Here is a 19,365-nt window from a genome sequence, read left to right on the forward strand (position 1 = left end):
TGCGAACAATGTGGCCTGCCCAGCAGAGCTGATCGAGAGTGTTCACTGCTTCAATGCTGGAGACGTTAGCCTGGGACGAGGACGCTGATGTTGGTGCGCCTGTCCTACCAGGGGATTTGTAGGATCTTGCAGAGGTATCGTTGGTGATCTTTCTCCAGCAACTTGAAGTATATACCATTTAGCACTGCCAAACTATTTTCTAGCCCTTTTTTCCTCTCTCTTCCAAATTCATTTTCCTACTTTTCTGCACTCCAATTCCAGCTTTGCTTCTCTCCCTAATGAATCTATTCTCAGGTTCCCATCCCCTGCCAAGCCCTCCCCAACAGCACGAGCAAACCCACCCCTGCGAGGATATTGGTCCCGGCTCTGTTGTGGTGTAACCCGTTCTGCTTGTACAGGTCCCACCTCCCCAGAAATGGTCCCAATGGCTCAAGAATTTAAAGCCCTCCCTCCCGCACCATCCTTCGAGCCACGCCTCTTTTTTTGTTTTTCAATTCGACCCGTATGGCCTCATTTGACGTTCCTTCCAAAATATCTGGCTCAATTTTCTCTGGTCATTTGCTCTGCTTTTTTTGACACGCGCGGTTTTTTCTGGCGTATTTATTTTTTTACCAAGTTTCCCCCTGCGATCTGCAGCAGTGTAACTAACTTAGTTACAATTTTTCTAGGCCATTTTTTTTTTAACGTCATAGGGGCACTCCCTCATGTCTGCGCTGGTTTTTTCAATTTTTTGCAGTTTGGCCAGTATTTTTTCCTCCTAGGGTGGCGTAAATGGCCACTCCCGAAAAACCTTCTGGGTAGTTAAGAAAACCAGCGCACATTCACAAATCGGTGCTGAAAAACGCCATTGTTTTTAAATCGAAGATTTTGGAGGGAGTCGAGCACACTGTCAAAATCAATAATTAATAAAGTTCAACTTTTTTTTTAACCTCTCAACACGCATCGACATGCATCATATCACATATGTAAGTCGATGCAAGTTGCCCTGGGAGCGCCCATGATGCGTCCATCTTATGCGGCAGCGTTATGTCTCCAATGTTTCAGCAGCAGCAGCCAGAAGGGTAGAGCTGGCTACTGGGAGACAAAGGGTACGGCCTCGCCACATGGCTCATGTTGCCCCTGCGTGTAACCCGACGGAAGCTGACTGTGAATACAACATGTCGAACATTGCGATGCGCAGCATCATAGAGAGGACCATTGGCATCTTGAAACAGCGTTTCCGATGCCTGGACCATTCCGGACGCTACTCTGAGATTATCGGTCAGTTCACTGTTGTATGCTGCATGCTGCATAACTTAGCCATTGGTAAGGATCATGACTTGCATGTCATCGTGGAGCAGGCGGAGTATGGTGACGTACTTTTGGGGCATCCGAAACGGAGGAGGTCACTCCATAGACCCTCGCGGTTGACAGTGTCGAAGAAGGCCATGTGTAAAGGCTGGCACTGTTCCCTGCATTTTTCCTGCAGCTGTCGCGCTGCAAAAATCATGTCCGTTGTGGCCCAGGAGGGAACGAAATCCGCACTGCGACTCCGGGAGGAGCTCCTCGGCCACGGGAAGAAGACGGTTGAGGAAGACTCAAGCGACGACTTTCCCAGTGGTTGATAGGGAGATTCCTCTGTAGTTGCCGCAGTCGGACTTGTCCCCTTTTTTAAAGATGGTCACGATCACTGCATCTCTAAGATCACCCGGCATGCTCTCCTCCCTCCAGATGAGAGAGATGAGGTTGTGTATTCACACCAGTAGTGCCTCCCCGCCATACTTCAGTGCCTCAGCAAGGATTCCATCCGCTCCCGTAGCCTTGTTTTTTAGCTGTCTTATGGCATTTTCTATCTCATGCAGTATTGGGATCTCACCGAGGTGGTGGCGGGTAGCATGCTGCAGAATGGAGTCGAGAACACTCGAGTCAAAGGCAGAGTCTCGGTTGAGGAGATCTTCGAAGTGTTCCTTCCAGTGGGCCCTGACTGCCTCGGTGTCCTTGATCAGTGTTTTCACGGCCACATCAGCCATGATCTAGTTGAGTGGCGGAGCAGGCTCGAGGGGCTAGATGGCCTACTCCTGTTCCTAATTCTTATGCTCTTATGTTTCCCTGTTCTTAGCCAGGAGTGGGGTGGGGCCTTGGGAGTTTGGTCCATATGTGGTCTTGACTGCGGTGAAGAATCCTCGCACATCATGGCTGTCGGCCAGCTGCTATATCTCCTGTGCTTTCTCCATCCACCACCTGTTCTTTAGGTCCCGGGTTTTTTGTTGGACCTTAGCCTTTAGCCGTCTGTAATGCTGCTCTGCTGCTCCCGAGTTGGGTTGCTATTAAGGCTTAGAAATGCCCTGCGCTTGCAGTCTATTAGTTCTTGAATCTCCTGATCATTCTCATCAAACCAGTCCTGGTGTTTCCTGGTTGAGTGACCGAGCGTCTCCTTGCAGGCACTAGTTATGGAGGCCTGGAGGGCAGATCAAGCGCTGTGGGCATTCTGCATCTCGGGGTCATCAAGGCATGCCAGGTTAGCTGTGAGGCGCAGACTGTGAAGGGCTCTCTTAGCTGGGTCCTTAAGTGCCCTGGCATTGACGTTTTGGCGACACTGCTTCTGCTGCCCTCTTCACTTTGGGGCTATGTTGATGTCAATGATGGATCGGATTAGGCGGTGGTCTGTCCAGCAGTCGTCAGCTCCTGTCATGGCATGGGTGATGCGCACATCCTTGCGATCCCTGGCTCGGACGAAGACATAGTCGAGCAGGTGCCAGTGCTTGGAGCGAGGGTGTTGCCACGATGCCTTGTATTTGTTTCTCTGGCCGAACAAGGTGTTGGTGATGACAAGTTCATGCTCTAGACATGTCAGGAGTAGGTACCGCTGGAGTTGGCTTTCCCTACCCCCTCTCTGCCAATCACGCCTCCCCAGATGTCTGTGTCCCTGCCGACCCTGGTGTTGAAGTCGCCGAGGAGGATCAGTTTGTCGCCCGGAGGTCAGAGATTTTTCGAGGTTGGAGGAAAAACCCTCTTTTGGCCTCATCTGTTGCATCGAGTGTTGGAGCGTAAGCACTGATGACTGTGATGCACTGGTTCCGGGATAGGATGAGTCGAAGCTTCATGAGGTGTTCGTTAGTCCCACAGGGGCAGTCTTTGAGGTGGTCGACCAGCTCGTTTTTGATGGCGAAGCTGTCTCCGTGGAGGCGGCATTCTGCCTCTGGTTTCCCTCTCCAGAAGGTGTAACCTCCACCTTGTTCTTTGAGGTGGCCTTCCCCTGCCCACTGGGTCTCTCTTAGGGCTGTAATGTCGATATCAAATTGTCTAAGCTCCCGGGCAACTATGGTGGTGCGGCGTTCCGGTCTGTCGCTGTTGGGGTTGTCCATGAGGGTCCTGACGTTCCAGGTCCCGAACTTCATGTTAGAGAAGTGGAAGATGCCTATGCGTGATTTCTTTTAACGTGGGGTGATTGTTGCACGCTGGCTACCACACGGGCTTAGCTGAGCGAGGTCTTGGTCCAGTGGCAAGGGGGTCCAGCAAGACTGGAAACCAGGCACTGCTATATGGGCCTAATTGCCTGCAGCGAGGTGTTAGCTGCAGGCTCGGCGCTGGGTCGCATCTTTGATGGTAGGTGGTCCAAGGTTTCTTTGGGGGCAGGCACTGGGGGGGCCAGCGGTGCACTGGGGTTCAGAATGGGGAGGGGGCAGGGGGTGTCACAGCCATTGTACTCACCACGTGCTGGAGGAGGAGAGGAGACCAGGCCATCAGTGGGGAAGGAGAGCTCCAGATGGAGTGGGGGTGGGGCGGAGGAGGTGGAGGTCCGATAGCCAGGTTACTAAAAGCTGTTTGACTTATGGAGCTGCTACCCCGACGGTCATTCCGAGGGACTGCCTATGATGATGATAACTTAGCCATCGTGAGACAGCAGCACCTGGTAGTGGAAGACCCACCTGCGATGAGAATGGCTGTTGATAATGATGTGAAAGATGCAGATGATGAGCAGGAGGAGGACGATGAGGATGAGGAAGCCATGCCAGTGCTCGAGTCCGGAGCAAGACGGCGGAAAGGGCGAGCCATTGTGCCCCATTAACGATTGCTCGAGCCTTGCGCCAGCAGCTCATCCGTGAATGCTTTACAGATGCCTGTGGGCTCAGCAACAACTATTCCACATGGACATGTTTACTGTTTGGTGCTGTTCCGTAATGTGTTAATGCAACATGATTCAGTTTTAATATAAAATAGATTTTAGTCAAAAATTTATGATGTACTTAACTTAATAAAATTATTCTTGTATCAAACTTTACTTTAAGAGCTCTTTTTAAGATCACTTATAAACTTGTAAATTTACATAACTTACAAAAAACTTTTACTCTGAGAACAGTTACAACAGTAACAACAATAATAATAACAGCAGCAGCAGCAAAGAAAGGCTGCACCTATATCTCCCCCCCTTATTCTCAGACCACCCACTGCGCTTGGCCTTGGATACTCCACCAGCCCTGCCCACAGGTGGTGGCACAGTGTTTCTGGGCTTGGTACCAAGCTTATTCATTCTAACATCTCGGGTACTGCGCACCTTTTGAGGGGGATGGTGGGGGGTGGTGTCGGGCGGCAAGTTGGAGGGCCCAGGCTTTGGGCTATTCAGAGGCTGGTGTGGGGATTGGAGTAAGAGTGACAGTTGATTCTGTCAATGGGCGCGGGGTCTGGGCGTGTTCCCTTATTGCAGCAGCTAACTCCATCCTGCCTTCCCTCATGCGCCCTGACAGTGTCTCAATAAACTGCAGCATTCACTCCCTCATGTTGAGCAAGACTGTCTCACACAGCACAGGTAACAGGCAGCAGGCTGATTTGAAAGACCACGATAAATTTACAGGACTTACCCTCTCCCTCGAGTGTGGGCCCAGCTTGTGCAGTACTGATTGCTTTTTTCCAGGCAGGACTCATCAAAGCAGTGACCCTCTCTTCCAAGGGTGTCAGTGGGTGCAGATTTGCCGGGCCTCCTCCTGTTCGAGTTCTTTCATAGAAATGGGCCCAAGATTCCACATGATTTGCGCCTGATTTTTAGGAGCAACTGGTGGAGAACGGACTATCTTAGAAATCGCAATTCTCCACATTTTTTTTTCTGCAGTTCTCGTCAGGTAGAACAGTTCTACTTTGGAACGGAATTTTTTCTTCAAAAGGGGGCGTGTCCGGCCACTGACGCCTGATTTGAAAGTTTCCACAGTGAAAATGTACTCCGAACTAAAGTAGAATGGAGCAAGTGAAGATTTTTGTAGAACTGAAAAAACCTGTTCTACACATTAAAAAAATCAGGCGCAGGTTACAAATTAGGCGTCCAGAACGAGGTGGGGGGGAGGGGGAAGGGAAGTCATTAAATTCTACAATCAATCCTTATTTATACTTCTACAAATATTATACAAATAAATCCAACCTGAATAAACATTTATAAGCAAAGAAAAGATTAAATAAACCATCTTCCTACCTGTGTGAAAGTGCTTGAGGCACAGAGAATGCTGCAGTCAGCCTGAGGCGCCCGTTCTTTCCCGCTGGGGGTGGGGGGGTGGAGGGGAGAGGAGGCGCCCGTTCTTTCCCGCGGGGGGGGGGAGAAGGAGACTGAGAAGGCTGCAAGAAGCCTCAGTGCTGATGTGTTGATGGCAATGTGCTTTTATTTTTAAAAATTTCATAAATTAAACAGCTACAAAGAACTACAAAAATGGCCGAGTGCCAATGTTTTTTTCACACTGAGCATGCGCGAACGCTCCAACGCGCACGCGCAGCGTTGCCGGCAGGAAAAAAACTAATTTAAATAGTACCCGCCCCCTCCCACTTACAAAATCGGCGCGAGTGTAGGCTCCGCCCCCCTGGGCGCCGCGCCAGGCAGACAAGGAGCTGCAGAACGATCCAGAATCGCGATTTTTTTTTTTAGGCGCGATAAACTCGGAGGGGCGCCCGTTTTTTATCGTGAGGAAACTTGGGCCCATAGAAACATAGAAAATAGATGCAGGAGTAGGCCATCCGGCCCTTAAGCCTCCAACACTATTCAATAAGATCATGGCTGATCATTCCTTCAATACCCCATTCCTGCTTTCTCTCTATACCCCTTGATCCCTTTAGCCGCAAGAGCCATATCTAACTCCCTCTTGAATATATCCAATGAACTGGCATCAACAACTCTCTACTGTAGGGAACTCTACAGGTTAACAACTCTGAGTGAAGAAGTTCCTCCTCATCTCAGTCCTAAATGGCTTATCCCTTATCCTAAGACTGTGTCCCCTGGTTCTGGACTTCCCCAACATCGGGAACATTCTTCCTGCATCTAACCTGTCCAGTCCCGTCAGAATTTTATATGTTTCTATGAGATCCCCTCTCATCCTTCTAAACTCCAGTGCATACATACCCAGTCGATCCAGTCTCTCCTCATATGTCAGTCCTGCCATCCTGGGAATCAGTCTGTTGAACCTTTGCTGCACTCCTTCAATAGCAAGAACGTCCTTCCTCAGATTAGGAGAGCAAAACTCAACACAATATTCCAGGTGGGGCCTCACCAAGGCCCTGTACAACTGCAGTAAGACTTCCCTGCTCCTATACACAAATCCCCTTGCTATGAAGGCCAACATACCATTTACCTTCTTCACCGCCTGCTGTACTTGCATGCCAACCTTCAATGACTGATGAATCATGACACCCAGGTCTCGCTGCACCTCCCCTTTTCCTAATCTGCCGCCATTCAGATAATAATCTGCCTTTGTGTTTTTGCCCCTAAAGTGGATAACCTCACATTTATCCACATTATACTGAATCTGCCATGTATTTGCCCACTTGCCTAAACTGTCCAAATCAACCTGCAGCCTCTTGGCGTCTTCCTCACAGCTCACACCGCCACCCAGTTTAATGTCATCTGCAAACTTGGAGATATTACACTCAATTCCATCATCCAAATCATTAATATTTATTGTAAAGAGCTGGGGTCCCAGCACTGAGCCCTGCGGCACTCCACTAGTCACTGCCTGCCATTCTGAAAAGGACCCGTTTATCCCGACTCTCTACTTCCTATCTGCCAGCCAGTTCTCTATCCACGTGTACATTACCCCCAAATCCATGTGCTTTGATTTTGCACACCAACCTCTTGTGTGGGACCTTTCATTATGTGCCACTTCCTCAGCAAAGATATGAAAACCTAACTTTTTAAAGAGGGTGTCCTTCTGCTGGGTGGGACATACAGATGGTCACATTTACAATTGCATTGAATAAATGAAAATATTACTTACACTAACTACTTGACCAAGGTCCTACCACTTTTTACACTGGCCTCCAGACCTCGTGGTGGTCACCATTACATAGTAATCTTCTGTAACTTGGTTCTAGCGTTTCTTCATTTACATAAGAACATAAGAACTAGGAATAGGAGTAGGCCATACGGCCTCTCGAGCCTGCTCCGCCATTCAATAAGATCATGGCTGATCTGATCATGAACTCAGCTCCACTTCCCTGCTCGTTCCCCATAACCCTTTATCCCCTTATCATTTAAGAAACTGTCTATTTCTGTCTTAAATTTATTTAATGTCCCAGCTTCCACAGCTCTCAGAGGCAGCGAATTCCCCTGATTCACAACCCTCTGAAGAAATTTCTCCTCATCTCAGTTCTAAATGGGCGGCCCCTTATTCTAAGATCATGCCCTCTAGTTCTAGTCTCCCCCACCAGTGGAAACATCCTCTCTGCATCCACTTTGTCACGCCCCCTCATAATCTTATACGTTTCTTTGGGTGGAACTTTTATGTGACCTCTGCTGGTGTCCAGCTCCTGCCATCTGTTCTCAATCATAGTAACTAGTGCCTCCACTTCCTGTATGAAATTCTTGGACCTTGCACTGCATTGCATCTTGTACTGCTGCAGCTGCGATTTTTCCAATGCTCTTGCACAGCACTCAACATTCTCACACACACAACTGGCTCTTTAAAAATGGCTGATTGCCAAATTGGAGCTGTGCTGCGCATGCACGTCCATTGGAATAACGTCAAAAATGTAACTTTTTTTCCCTCTCGCATGCACAGAAGGTGTGCACCGTTTTTCGGCGCAGGCTCCACTCCCCGAGGCGACTGGACACACTGCACAGTGTCAAATTTGAATTATACAGCGGGGAAATGTTGGCAAATTATTTATGGTGCATTTCTGGCCTAGAAAAACTGGCGTAACTCTGGCAATAAGCCACAAAACGGGTTTGGGGAAAATTGAGCCCATCATCCCTCCTCACAGCTGTAAGTGTTTCTTTAATCAATACCCTCCTTTTTTACCCCCCCTCTCTATCCCATCTGAAAACCCTGTAACCAGGAATGTTGAGCTGCCATACCTGCCCTTCTTTCAGCCATGTCTCAGTAATAGCTATAATTTCATACTCCCAAGTGTGCTCTGTTCATCTGCCTTATTTCCTATACTCCTTGCATTAAAGTATATACCACTGCCAAACATCCTTGTTGTCTATTTTCAAGCCCTCGTTTCCTCTGTCTTCCAAATTCACTTACTACTTTTCTGCACTCTAATTCCAGCTTTGCTTCTCTCCCTACTGAATCTATTCTCAGATTTCCATCCCCCTGCCAAGATAGTTTAAACCATCCCCAACAGCACCAGCAACCCCCCACCCCCTGCGAGGATATTGGTACCGGCTCTGTTGAGGTGCAACCCATCCTGCTTGTACAGGTCCCACCTCTCCCAGAAACTGTCCCAATGGCTCAAGAATCTAAAGCCCTCCCTCCTGCACCATCCTTCCAGTCACTCATTCATTCATCTGTCCTATCCTCCTATTTCTGTAATTACTACAGGCTTGGTACGTGGCACTGGGAGTAATCCGGAGATTACTACCTTTTGAGGTCTTGCATTTTAATCTCTCTCCTAGCTCCCTAAAAACTGCCTGCAGGACCTCATCCCTCTTTCTACCTATCTCATTGGTACTGATATGGACCATGACATCTGGCTGTTCACCATCTTCCCCCCAGAATGCCCTGCAGGAACTCAATGACATCTTTGACCCTGGCACCAGGGAGGCAACATGTCATCCTGGAGTCACGTCTGTGGCCACAGAAATGCCTTGCGTGCTCCCCTAACAATCGAATCCCCTACCACTGTTGCTCTTCCACTCTTCTTTCTCCTCCCCCCACCCTGTGCAGCTGAGCACCTGTGGTAACATAGACTTGGCTCTGGCTGCAATCCCCAGAGGAACCATCGCCCCCACCAGTACTCAGAACTGAATACGGATTGGAGAGCGAGATGAACTCCGGCACTACCTGCCTGGCCCTCCTTTTCTATCCGGCGGTCAGCCTCTTCCTCTCTGCCTGCACACTCTTAAACTGCGAGATGACCACCTCGAGAAGCGTGCCATCGACGAACTTCTCAGCCTCGCTGACTCAGTGTCTCCAGCCGCCGTTCAAGCTCTGAAACCCGGATCTTGAGTTGCTGGTTCTGGTTCTTTCCTATTAGCGCAGTTGTGTTTTATTGGTAGCACACCAGGAAGAAGTTAAAATCGTGTAATCCTGCAATCTTTCTCTTCTGCCTCAACTCTTCAATTATAGTGCATTATACATTGCATTTATAGGGTATTATTTACATTGACACTTTGATTGTCCATTCTCCTCCCATTATGCATGTTCATGCTAATCCTCAAGAATTTTTGTGAGAGGTGGCAAAATCAATGGACCTCATAGTAGGGAGCAGCGAAACACCAAAGCACACTTTTTACGTGCCTGGAGGAACCTTTTAAATATTGGTCTTGCATACGGATTCTTTTCACATCTTATTTTGAGTTTTGGTGGAGCTCAGCTTTACTCAATGTGGTTTGTGCTGATCTGATGTTTAATAATCCAAATTCACTTGCCAAAGCTGTAGCCCATAGAATTCCATGTTGAGATGGAGCATAACTTCCTCCACCTAAATATTGGGAAGCTCAAAGCCACTGTCTTTGGCCCCTATCACAAACTCCCCTTTCTTGCTGTTGATTCCATCCCCTTCCTCGGCTAGTCTCCGGCTGAAGCGGACTGTTAGCAGCGTCAGTGCAATGTTTGCCCCAAAGCTGATTTTCTGACCTAATATTCCCTCCATCACAAAGACTGCCTCCTTCCACCTCCATAACATTGCCTGCATCCACACCTACCTCAGCCCACCTGCTCCAAAATGCTCTTGCATGCCTTCTTCACCCTCAGACTTGTTTTGCTCGCAACCTTCTGTTTGTCAAAACTCACCTTACTCATCCAATATTGGGCAACTTAAAATTCTCATATGTTTGTGTCCATTCATCACCTCGCCACTTCACTTCTTTGTAACCTTATAACCTTCCACCTCCACCTAACTTTCCATTCCTCTAACTCTGATCTGTTGTGCATCCCTCCTTCCTTCTCCTCACTATTGGGGACTAAGCTTTTTATCGCTTGGGTCCAACTATTTTGAATTCCTACCTCAAGCCTCTCTCCTTCAATACCTGAGCATTTAAAATATCCTCCTTATTCCTTGGCCAAAGATTCATCTACATTGTTAGACAGGGACCTTGACTGTGTCCCTCCCATCTCCTTTATTTCTGCTCTAGCCCTTCTCCTCCCTTCCAGAACCATGATTTGTCCTCACCGAACACACTAGCCTCTGCATTCATCATCATAGGCAGTCCCTCAGAATCGAGGAGGACTTGTTTCCACTCTTAACATGAGTTCTTAGGTGGCTGAACAGTCCAATAGGAGAATCACAGACTCTGTCACAGATAGTCGTTGAGGGAAGGGGTGGGTGGGACTGGTTTGCCGCACGTTCTTTCCGCTGCCTGCGCTTGATTTCTGCATGCACTCAGCGATGAAACTCTAGGTGCTCAGCGCCCTCTGGATGCACTTCCTCCACTTAGGGTGGTCTCTGACCAGGGACTCAAGTGTCAGGGGGGATGTTGTACTTTATCAGGGAGGCTTTGAGGGTGTTCTTGCAATGTTTCCTCTGCCCACCTTTGGCTCGTTTGCCGTGAATGAGTTCCGAGTAGAACGTTTGCTTTACAATGTGACCTGCCCAGCGAACCTGATCAAGTGTGGTCAGTGCTTCAATGCTGGGGATGTTGGCCTGGCCGAGGACGCTGATGTTAGTGCGTCTGTCCTCCCAGGGGATTTGTCGGATCTTGCGGAGACATTGTTGGTGGTATCTCTCCAGCGGCTTTGAGTTGTCTACTGTACATGGTCCCTGTCTCTGAGCCATACAGGAGGGCGCAGGTATTACTACAGTCCTGTAGACCATGAGCTTGGTGGCAGTTTTGAGGGTCTGGTCTTCAAATACTCTTTTCCTCAGGCGGCCGAAGGCTGCACTGGAGGCGGTATTGAATCTCATTGTCAATGCCTGCTCTTGTTAATAAGAGGCTCCCGAGGTATAGGAAATGGTCCACGTTGTCCAGGGCCGCGCAGCGGATCGTGATGACTTGAGGGCAGTGCTGTGCGGCGAGGACAGGCTGGTGGAGGACCTTTGTCTTACGGATGTTTAGTGTAAGGCCCATGCTTTCGTACGCCTCAGTAAATAAGTTGACTATGTCCTGGAGTTCAGCCTCTGTATGTGCGCAGACGCAGGCGTCGTCCGCGTACTTTGGTTGGGGTGGTCTTGGACCTGGCCTGGAGACGGCGAAGGTTAAACAGGTTCCCACTGGTTCTGTAGTTTAGTTCCAGGGTCTGCATCCAAGGGATCAGCATTCACCATTTCCACCACCTCACACATCTTCCCCATGTTTGTTAACATTTCGAAGGGACTGTTCCCTCCGTAACACCCTAATCTACTCCTCCATCACCCCTAATACCTGCTCTTACCCTGGCACCTTCCCATGCAAGGACAGGTGATCACCTCCTCCCATATCACCATCAAGGTGTATCACCTGTAGTATTCACCACTCACGATATGGTCTCCTCAACATCAGAGGTGCAGGTTGGACGACTGCTTTTCCGAACACCTCTGTTCCTTCTGCAAGGACAATCCTGAGATTCTGGTTGCTTGTAACTTCAATTCTCTATCCCACTCTAATGTCTGCCTTCTGCACTGTTCCAATGAACCTCATCTCAAGTTCGAGGAACAGCAACTCAATTTTGTACTAGGCACTTTACAACCCTCCGGCCTTAACATAGACTTTAACAACTTCAGACCTTAACTACAGCTCCAATTTTATCTCGGACAGCACGTGCTGGTAATGCAAGATTGGTGTACCAGCGCTTCCAGCACTGAACGAGATTGTGGGCTGGTGCTTCGGATAGGGATCCAGTAACGGTACATGGCTGATGGTCTGCACCCTTGGTGTCATCTGTCTTTTTCTTTCAACACCCTGGCGTCTTCTCTGCTTTGCAAGGTTTTCCATGCGTCCCTCCCCATCTGCTATAATGCTGTAACCATTCAACCTCTGGGTTACAAATATATCTATTATTTTTTTCAAATTTCTCACACTGCCTCTTTTGTCACACACAATTATCAACTTCTGTCAATTACCTCCTTTCCTCCATCCAATCATCGACCACTCTTTTCTCCTCCCCTTTTCTCTGGCTTTGTTCCTCTTTTATAAGCTGTAATATCTTTCAGTTCTGATAGTCATAGACCTGAAACGTTAATCTTGCCTTCTCCTCTCCACTGCCTGACCTGCCGAATGTTTTCAGTATCTGCTGTTTTTATTTCAGATTTCCAGCAGTAAGCTCCTCCTTGTTTTCAAATCCTTCCATGGCCTCACCCCTCCCGATCTCTGTAATCTCCATCAGCCCTACAACCCCCTGAGATATTTGCGCTCTTCTAATTCTGCCCTCTTGAGCATCCCTGATTATAATCACTCAATTATTGGCAGCCGTGCCTTCTGTTGCCTAGGCCCTAAGCTCTGGAATATTCTGCCTAAACTTCTCCGCCTCTCCACCTCACTTTCCTCCTTCAAAGTGCTCCTTAAAACCTACCTCTTTGACCAAGCTTTTGGTTACCTGCCCTAATTTTCTCCTTGTGTGGCTCAGTGTCAAATCTTTTGTCTCATAATACTCCTGTGAATTTCATACATTAAAGACGCTATAGAAATACAAGTTGTTGTTGTTGTTTTACCACAATTCTGTTCTTTGCACTTCATAGGATTAAAAGATCTGTATTATTACCTGTCACGCCTGTCCAAGTCTTTCTGCCCTGGTAGATGTTATCAGTTGCTAAAGTATCCAGCTGATATTACGTTAAACACTGACTCTGCTAACAAACTTTTAGCTCTTTAAAATGCTATTGAGAAAACTGCATGCTTAATGTGGCATTCATTCACTGGCATTTTCCTCCAGAGCATCAGGATTTGGCCAACAGCACAGAGCTTTTAAGTATTCATCATTAGCAGCCCTTTAATTTTTGCTCGGGTGCAAATGGCTTTGTACATTTGTATGGGCTACTCAACTTGGGCCAAGAATTGGAAGTGGGACATTTCTGTTCAATGTTGCCCAAGCTATTCACTGGATGATCTTGCCGAGTCTGAGCGGCCCCCGGCCTGCGAGCACCATCGGAGCAGGCCGGGGAGCGGAAGGAGAAGCGTGGAGGCATACTGCTCCAGGGAGCAGTGCGTGCTGGAGCAGGAGAGCAACAGCAGTGAAGAGTGACATCATCAAGGTCCAGGTCATCAAGGAGCGTGGGCAGGTACAGCAGGAGCGGCGAGGTCAGGGCAAAGGAGTGGCGAGAGATTGTAGAGGGACGTGATCATAGCCCAGGAGAGGCGTGAGCTCGGGGCCCAGAAGAGGCGAGGGCCCAGGGGCAGCACGGGCCAGCCCACACTGTGATATGTGTGCGCACTAGGTCCGTGCAGCAGAGCTAGTCTGCAGTCGTCTTGGTTAATCCTATCTACTGGACCAAGACCTAGCTTTGTCAAACCCATGTGATGGCTGGTGTGCAACGGTCACCACACGTTTTAAAAAATAAATGCAAGCACAGGCATCTTCCACCCTTCAAGATTCAGTTCAGACCTGGAATTTTCAGGTCCATCATTGAAACAGCTGTGAACTTTTTGACATGGAAGCAAGTTATCCTCGATTCAAGGAACTGCTTAAGATGATGCCTATGATGTATATATGTTGCATCAATGCTAACACTCCATTGTTACTGCTGCAGCTTAGTATTAACAGAAGTGTAAAAAAAGCACAGCTGAAACTGTGAACTGCTTCAGTATTTACCAGGGAGATAGAACAGGTGGACATGACATTGGATAATGAGATAAGTACATTTAAAATAACATTTAAGAGGGGATATATTAAATAAGCTAATCAAACTCGAAGGTAATAAAATCCCTGGGGGGCGGGGGAATTGCCCTCCACCCAAAACGGGGCGGATAATCCAACAAAATTCAGGACTTTGCATTTTTTTCACGGTCAGAGTTGCAGTCGTCAGCGGGGCGGAAGTGTGGGTGGGTCGGAATGGCTGTCGTCAGCAGGGCGGAAATGCGGGCGGGTTGGAACGGCCTTCGCTCCAAGTCATCAGCACTGCCAGTTAAAGGGTTGTGCCGCTACGAACTCTGCAGCTACTTTATTGGCAAACACTGGGCCACCAGGGAGGGTTTCGGCCGGGCCAGCAGCCTGGCACACAGTGGTGAACCCGTGGACATAATTGGCAGTAGGCTGACAATAAAAAGTAACATGGAGTCGCCGGCAGCGCAACCTCCCTTTTAAGGGCAGACATGTCGTCCAGCCACAGACAACTCCCCGCTGGGGAAAGCGGTCAGTGGCACCGATCAGCGTCAGTAATGGAGTTTATGGAGGGGGGGCATTGTCGGCCCCCAAGTCCGGATTAATTGCATCCATGCATTTTAAAAGAAGCTAGGGAAGAGATAGCAGAGGTCTTACTACACACATTTAATAATTCGTTAGAAAAAGGTGTCGTGCCAGAGGACTGGTGGATAGCTAATGTCATACCTATATTTAAGAAGGCGGATAAAACCTTTCCAGGGAATTATAGACCAGTCAGCTTAGCATCAGTGGTGAGAAAAATAATCGAATCCTTACTAAAGGAGAAACTAGAACAATATCTAGAAACCAAAAATATAATTATGACTACTCAACATGGATTCAAAAGGGAAAGTCTTGCTTGACCAATCTCATTTAATTTTTTGAAGAGGTAACAGAGAGAGTAGACAATGGTAATGCAGTAGATCTAATTTATCTAGATTTTCAAAAGGCGTTCAATAAGGTCGGTACCCCATAATAGACTGATGAACAAGGTCAGAGAATGCGGAGTCAGGGGACAAGTCGCAGAATGGATAGCTAGCAGGCTTCAAGACCGAAAGCAGAGGGTAGGGGTAAAAGGTAGCTATACACAGTGGCAGAAGGTGGGTAATGGTGTTCCACAAGGATTGGTGCTGGGACCACTGTTGTTCACAATTTATATTAATTTAGACTTTGTGATCAAAAACATAATTTCTAAATTTGCAGGTGACATCAAACTGGGGGCGATAGTCAATACTGAGGGGACTACAAAAAAATTACAGGAGGACATTAATAAACTTGCAGAATGGGCATATAATCGGCAAATGAAGTTCAACACAGATAAATGTGAGATTACTTTTGGTAGGAAGAATAGGGAGGTCACTTATTACTAGGAGGGTGAGAGTCTAGATGGGGTTGAAGAACAAAGGGATCTCAGTACAAATACACAAATCGCTAAAAGTTTCGACACAGGTTAGCAGGTCATTAAAAAAAGCAAACCAAGCACTAGAGTTTATTTCTAGAGGTATAGAATTGAAAAGTAGGGAGGTTATGCTCAACCTGTATTGTACTTTGGTTGGACCACACTTGGAGTACTGCATGCAAATCTGGTCGCCATATTATAAAAAGAATATAGAGGCACTGGAGAGGGGGCAGAGAAGGCTTACAAGGATGATACCAGAAATGTGAGGGTATACATATAAAGAAAGGATGAACAAGCTATGTCCCTTTTCTCTTGAAAAAAGAAGGCTGAGGGATGATCTAATAGAGGTCTTTAAAATTATGAAAGGTATTGATAGAGTGGATACAGAGAGAATGTTTCCATTTGTAGGGAAAGAGCATAACTAGAGGCCATCAATATAAGATAGTCACCAAGAAATCCAAGAGGGAATTCGGATGAAAATTCTTTACCCAAAGTGTGGTGAGAATGTGGAACTCGCTACCACAGGGAGTGGTTGAAGCGAATAATATAGATGAATTTAAGGGGAGGCAAATGAGGGAGAAGGGAACTGAGGGTTATGCAGATAGATTTAGATGTGGAAGGACAGGAGGAGGCTCGAGTGGAGCATAAACACCGGCAAAAACTGGTTGAGCAGAATGGCCTGTTTCTGTGACGTATATCCTATGTAACTATTATCTCAGGATGGACGTTAATCAGATTGAGTAGATGCAGTAGTATCAGGGTTTGAGAGAAGGCAGTTCCACTTCTGGCAAACTATAGAGTTGAATAATCAAATTGACCTTTACTCAACAATGTATATGAATTCCACTGTTTCCAAAAACTGGTAAAAGATTTAATAAGAGATTGACTGTAAGTAAGAACTATGTGGCAAATTGATTGGAAGGCATTGGCAATAGTTGGACGTGATCGGTGCAGAAAAAGTACAAGTGCACCAGAATCAGCAAGAGGAACACAATGATCAGCTGTATTAGGAAAACAAGGAACTTCTTAGCAAATCTTTTGTCAGCTTGAGAGTCGCATTCCTGGTGAACCTAGATTTCTATTATCCGTTGGAGTGGAGATTGTGTTTTATCATCAAGGTTCCATTGTATGTAGTACAATGTGAACTTTTGCAGAGATTTACTGCAGTTCACGGAAGTGTTTGCCCAAAATTTTCAGCCAGGGCTTTCTGTTTCTGCAGTCAGTGGTTTGGAAGCACATTATTATTCCTGCACGTTTGTGGGTCAGTTGAAAAATACTTCTGATCATATTGGCATTGGAATGATTGAGCCAATTAGCTACTTGGATATATTGGTACTCCGAATAATAATTCTTATTGGTTTTCTCCCACTGGTTGCTTGGCAGTCAAGGTTTTCCTCCTATTCTCAACATCTCCTTGGTAGGCCATTTGCAGTCGAGTCATGAAAGCCCACTTCTCTCCTTTTATCAGAAAATAAATTTGAACAGTTCAGAATTCTACCATTTTGAAATAGTCCAAGAGAACTGCATCCCATTGCCTGTTCAGTAAGTGCCACCTTAACTGTTGGGGCATTGGCTTCCAGGGGGTATATGCAACCAAGTGGAAGAATCTCAACCCCCAGTGATATGTCTACCCATTCAGGTTCTAGGTATGGTTCGTCGTTAACAGCACTTTACGTAGTGGGGACCTGCCTGGTTCAGGTATCACATTACTGAGTCAACGATAGAAAATTGACTTGGCTCTTAACTCCCATTGGCAGGCACGTCACCATGGCGTCAACTTGACCCCCAAAGAGAGCCTGCTTACCTGCCCCAAAGATGATGGTCACTAGTTGGTTATCAGCCACTAACCAATTTGAGACATCACAGCACAAGTCACCAATATTTTATATCTCTTGTTGACAGAGTGTCATGAACAGGATGCATGTGATCAACATCCCCTATGCTCTGATGAAGGTGAATCCTCTTTCCTGGATACAGAAAGTTTATGCGTACAAAGGTAAGGTAATAATATTGGAAGGCATGTAATGTGCAAAAGTCATTCAGCCCATCACATGTTCTACTTCTGTCAGCTGTATTGACTCTTGTAGAGTTATGTGCACCATAGCAGGGATTCGCAACCTTCTGAGCCACCCCCCCTCCCCTCCCTTCAAGTTATAAAAATCCCATGGACCCCCTCTAACAAAACACAAGTATTTTTTTCTGTATAAAATTTGCAACTAGCCTGAAATAAACCTGCTCGATCAGACTGGAAAACAGGCATCCTTCCGTGCACGACTGAATGCAAAGCACTGATTGTTTTTCTGGCAACGCCTGCACCATCCGAAAATATTGCTGCCTTTCCCTGGTAACAGAATGTGAAGAGTTCGTGGAAGCTCCAGTGTGGCCAATGTTCAACATATCCCAGGCTTTCGCGTGACAACAGCACATGCCAGGTGCTGGATTGCTACTACAACATCTACGTCACATCAACATTACTGTATATCAAAGGGAAGGTGGGCCCATTCAGCCCCGCCCCCTTTTTTATTTCGGCTCAGGTTATTTTTCGCACCAGGCCCATTTATATTTAAAACCGCTTTAGTATTTTAATTTCCAAATAAGTTTAATTTCACTCGAAGCCCGTTTTCGGTGTATTATTTTTAATCTTCTCCACCGCCAGCCATAGCAGGAGGGGGACGCTGTTGGTGGCGCATGGCGGATTGAAACCTCAGGCTAAAATGACATCGCTTTCGCAGAGGAGAAGCCAGTCTGGATCCAGCAAGTGGAGCCTTTGAAAACGATGTGGTGATAGTGATCGCTCTTTCACTCCCTCCTCCACCTCCCGCTCTATTGCAGACTCCTTGAAATCTTCTCACGAGCCCCTGGGGGGGCCACGGAACCCCGGTTGATAACCCCTACACTATAGTATTTGCTATTAACGTCGTTGTATTTTTGTATTTTTAATTGTAAGAGGTTTTGAGCCACGAGTGCATTTATTTTCTTGCAGCTCACGTTGCTGTGGTGAAGTCTCGGGACATGCATTGGTCTCTCTTAGCTCAGCGGGATCAGAGGGATGTAAGTCTCAGCTCACTGCGGATGCTGATTGTAGCAGATGGTGCAAATCCATGTAAGTATGCTGTTACCTTGCCATCTCTTAATATGTCTACTCTCAAGGTCTTCATCACAAGATCTTGTGACCATTACCACCCACATCCCTCTACCCCCTTCCAACTCCACTTCCTTCTGCATCCATCCTTGGGGGGAGGGGGGGAGAACTTTCTTTAAGTCACTTATAATTGCACTTTCAAACTCCCAACTGTCTAGCCTTTGGCCTTCCAGCTATCAATAATTCAATCACCACCTCCGCTCCACCTATCGGATGCCTTTGTCCTTAGGAAAACCTTTTATCTCTCCCATCCCAGTCATTACCGGTAGAGTGGAATCTATCTTTGCTTCCTCAAGTACACTGAGCACAGACCTGAGTGTATCTGGCTAACAAGAAGTTTAGCCATCCATCTGTGAACTGGCTGGATGACATCAAGTGCTATTGAGTCTCTCCCTCCTCTGTCAAAACTACCCAGTAGTCCAGGATTCTCCTGGAGAACAAAGATAACCCCCAGTTTTTTTCTCCAATGCCAGCAAGCTCTTTAAACTGCTATCCCCTCCCCCTAAACCCTCACCTCAAACAAGAAGTCTGAGGAACCTATGGACTTATTTGTCACTAAGATTGATATTATTGGTTCAGCTCTCATTGCTGCTAATCCCCCCTTCCCCTTTCGCATCAATCCAAACCTCCACCCATGCTCCTCCCCTGCCTTAGCCCTA

General features: G+C 47.2%; 1 protein-coding gene across 2 annotated transcripts in view; it reads left to right on the top strand.

Moving 5' to 3' along the window:
• Positions 1-19,365, top strand: part of LOC139260043 (disco-interacting protein 2 homolog A-like) — a 441,929-nt gene that overhangs the window by 272,860 nt on the left and 149,704 nt on the right. For both annotated transcript variants that reach the window (XM_070876128.1, XM_070876127.1), the window contains exons 15-16: positions 17,467-17,560; positions 18,548-18,667. In XM_070876128.1, coding sequence (XP_070732229.1) covers positions 17,467-17,560; positions 18,548-18,667 — 214 coding nt within the window. The remainder of the gene's footprint in view (positions 1-17,466; positions 17,561-18,547; positions 18,668-19,365) is intronic.

Source organism: Pristiophorus japonicus, chromosome 3, assembly GCF_044704955.1.
Source record: "Pristiophorus japonicus isolate sPriJap1 chromosome 3, sPriJap1.hap1, whole genome shotgun sequence".
In the NCBI taxonomy this organism is placed as follows: Eukaryota; Metazoa; Chordata; class Chondrichthyes; family Pristiophoridae; genus Pristiophorus; species Pristiophorus japonicus.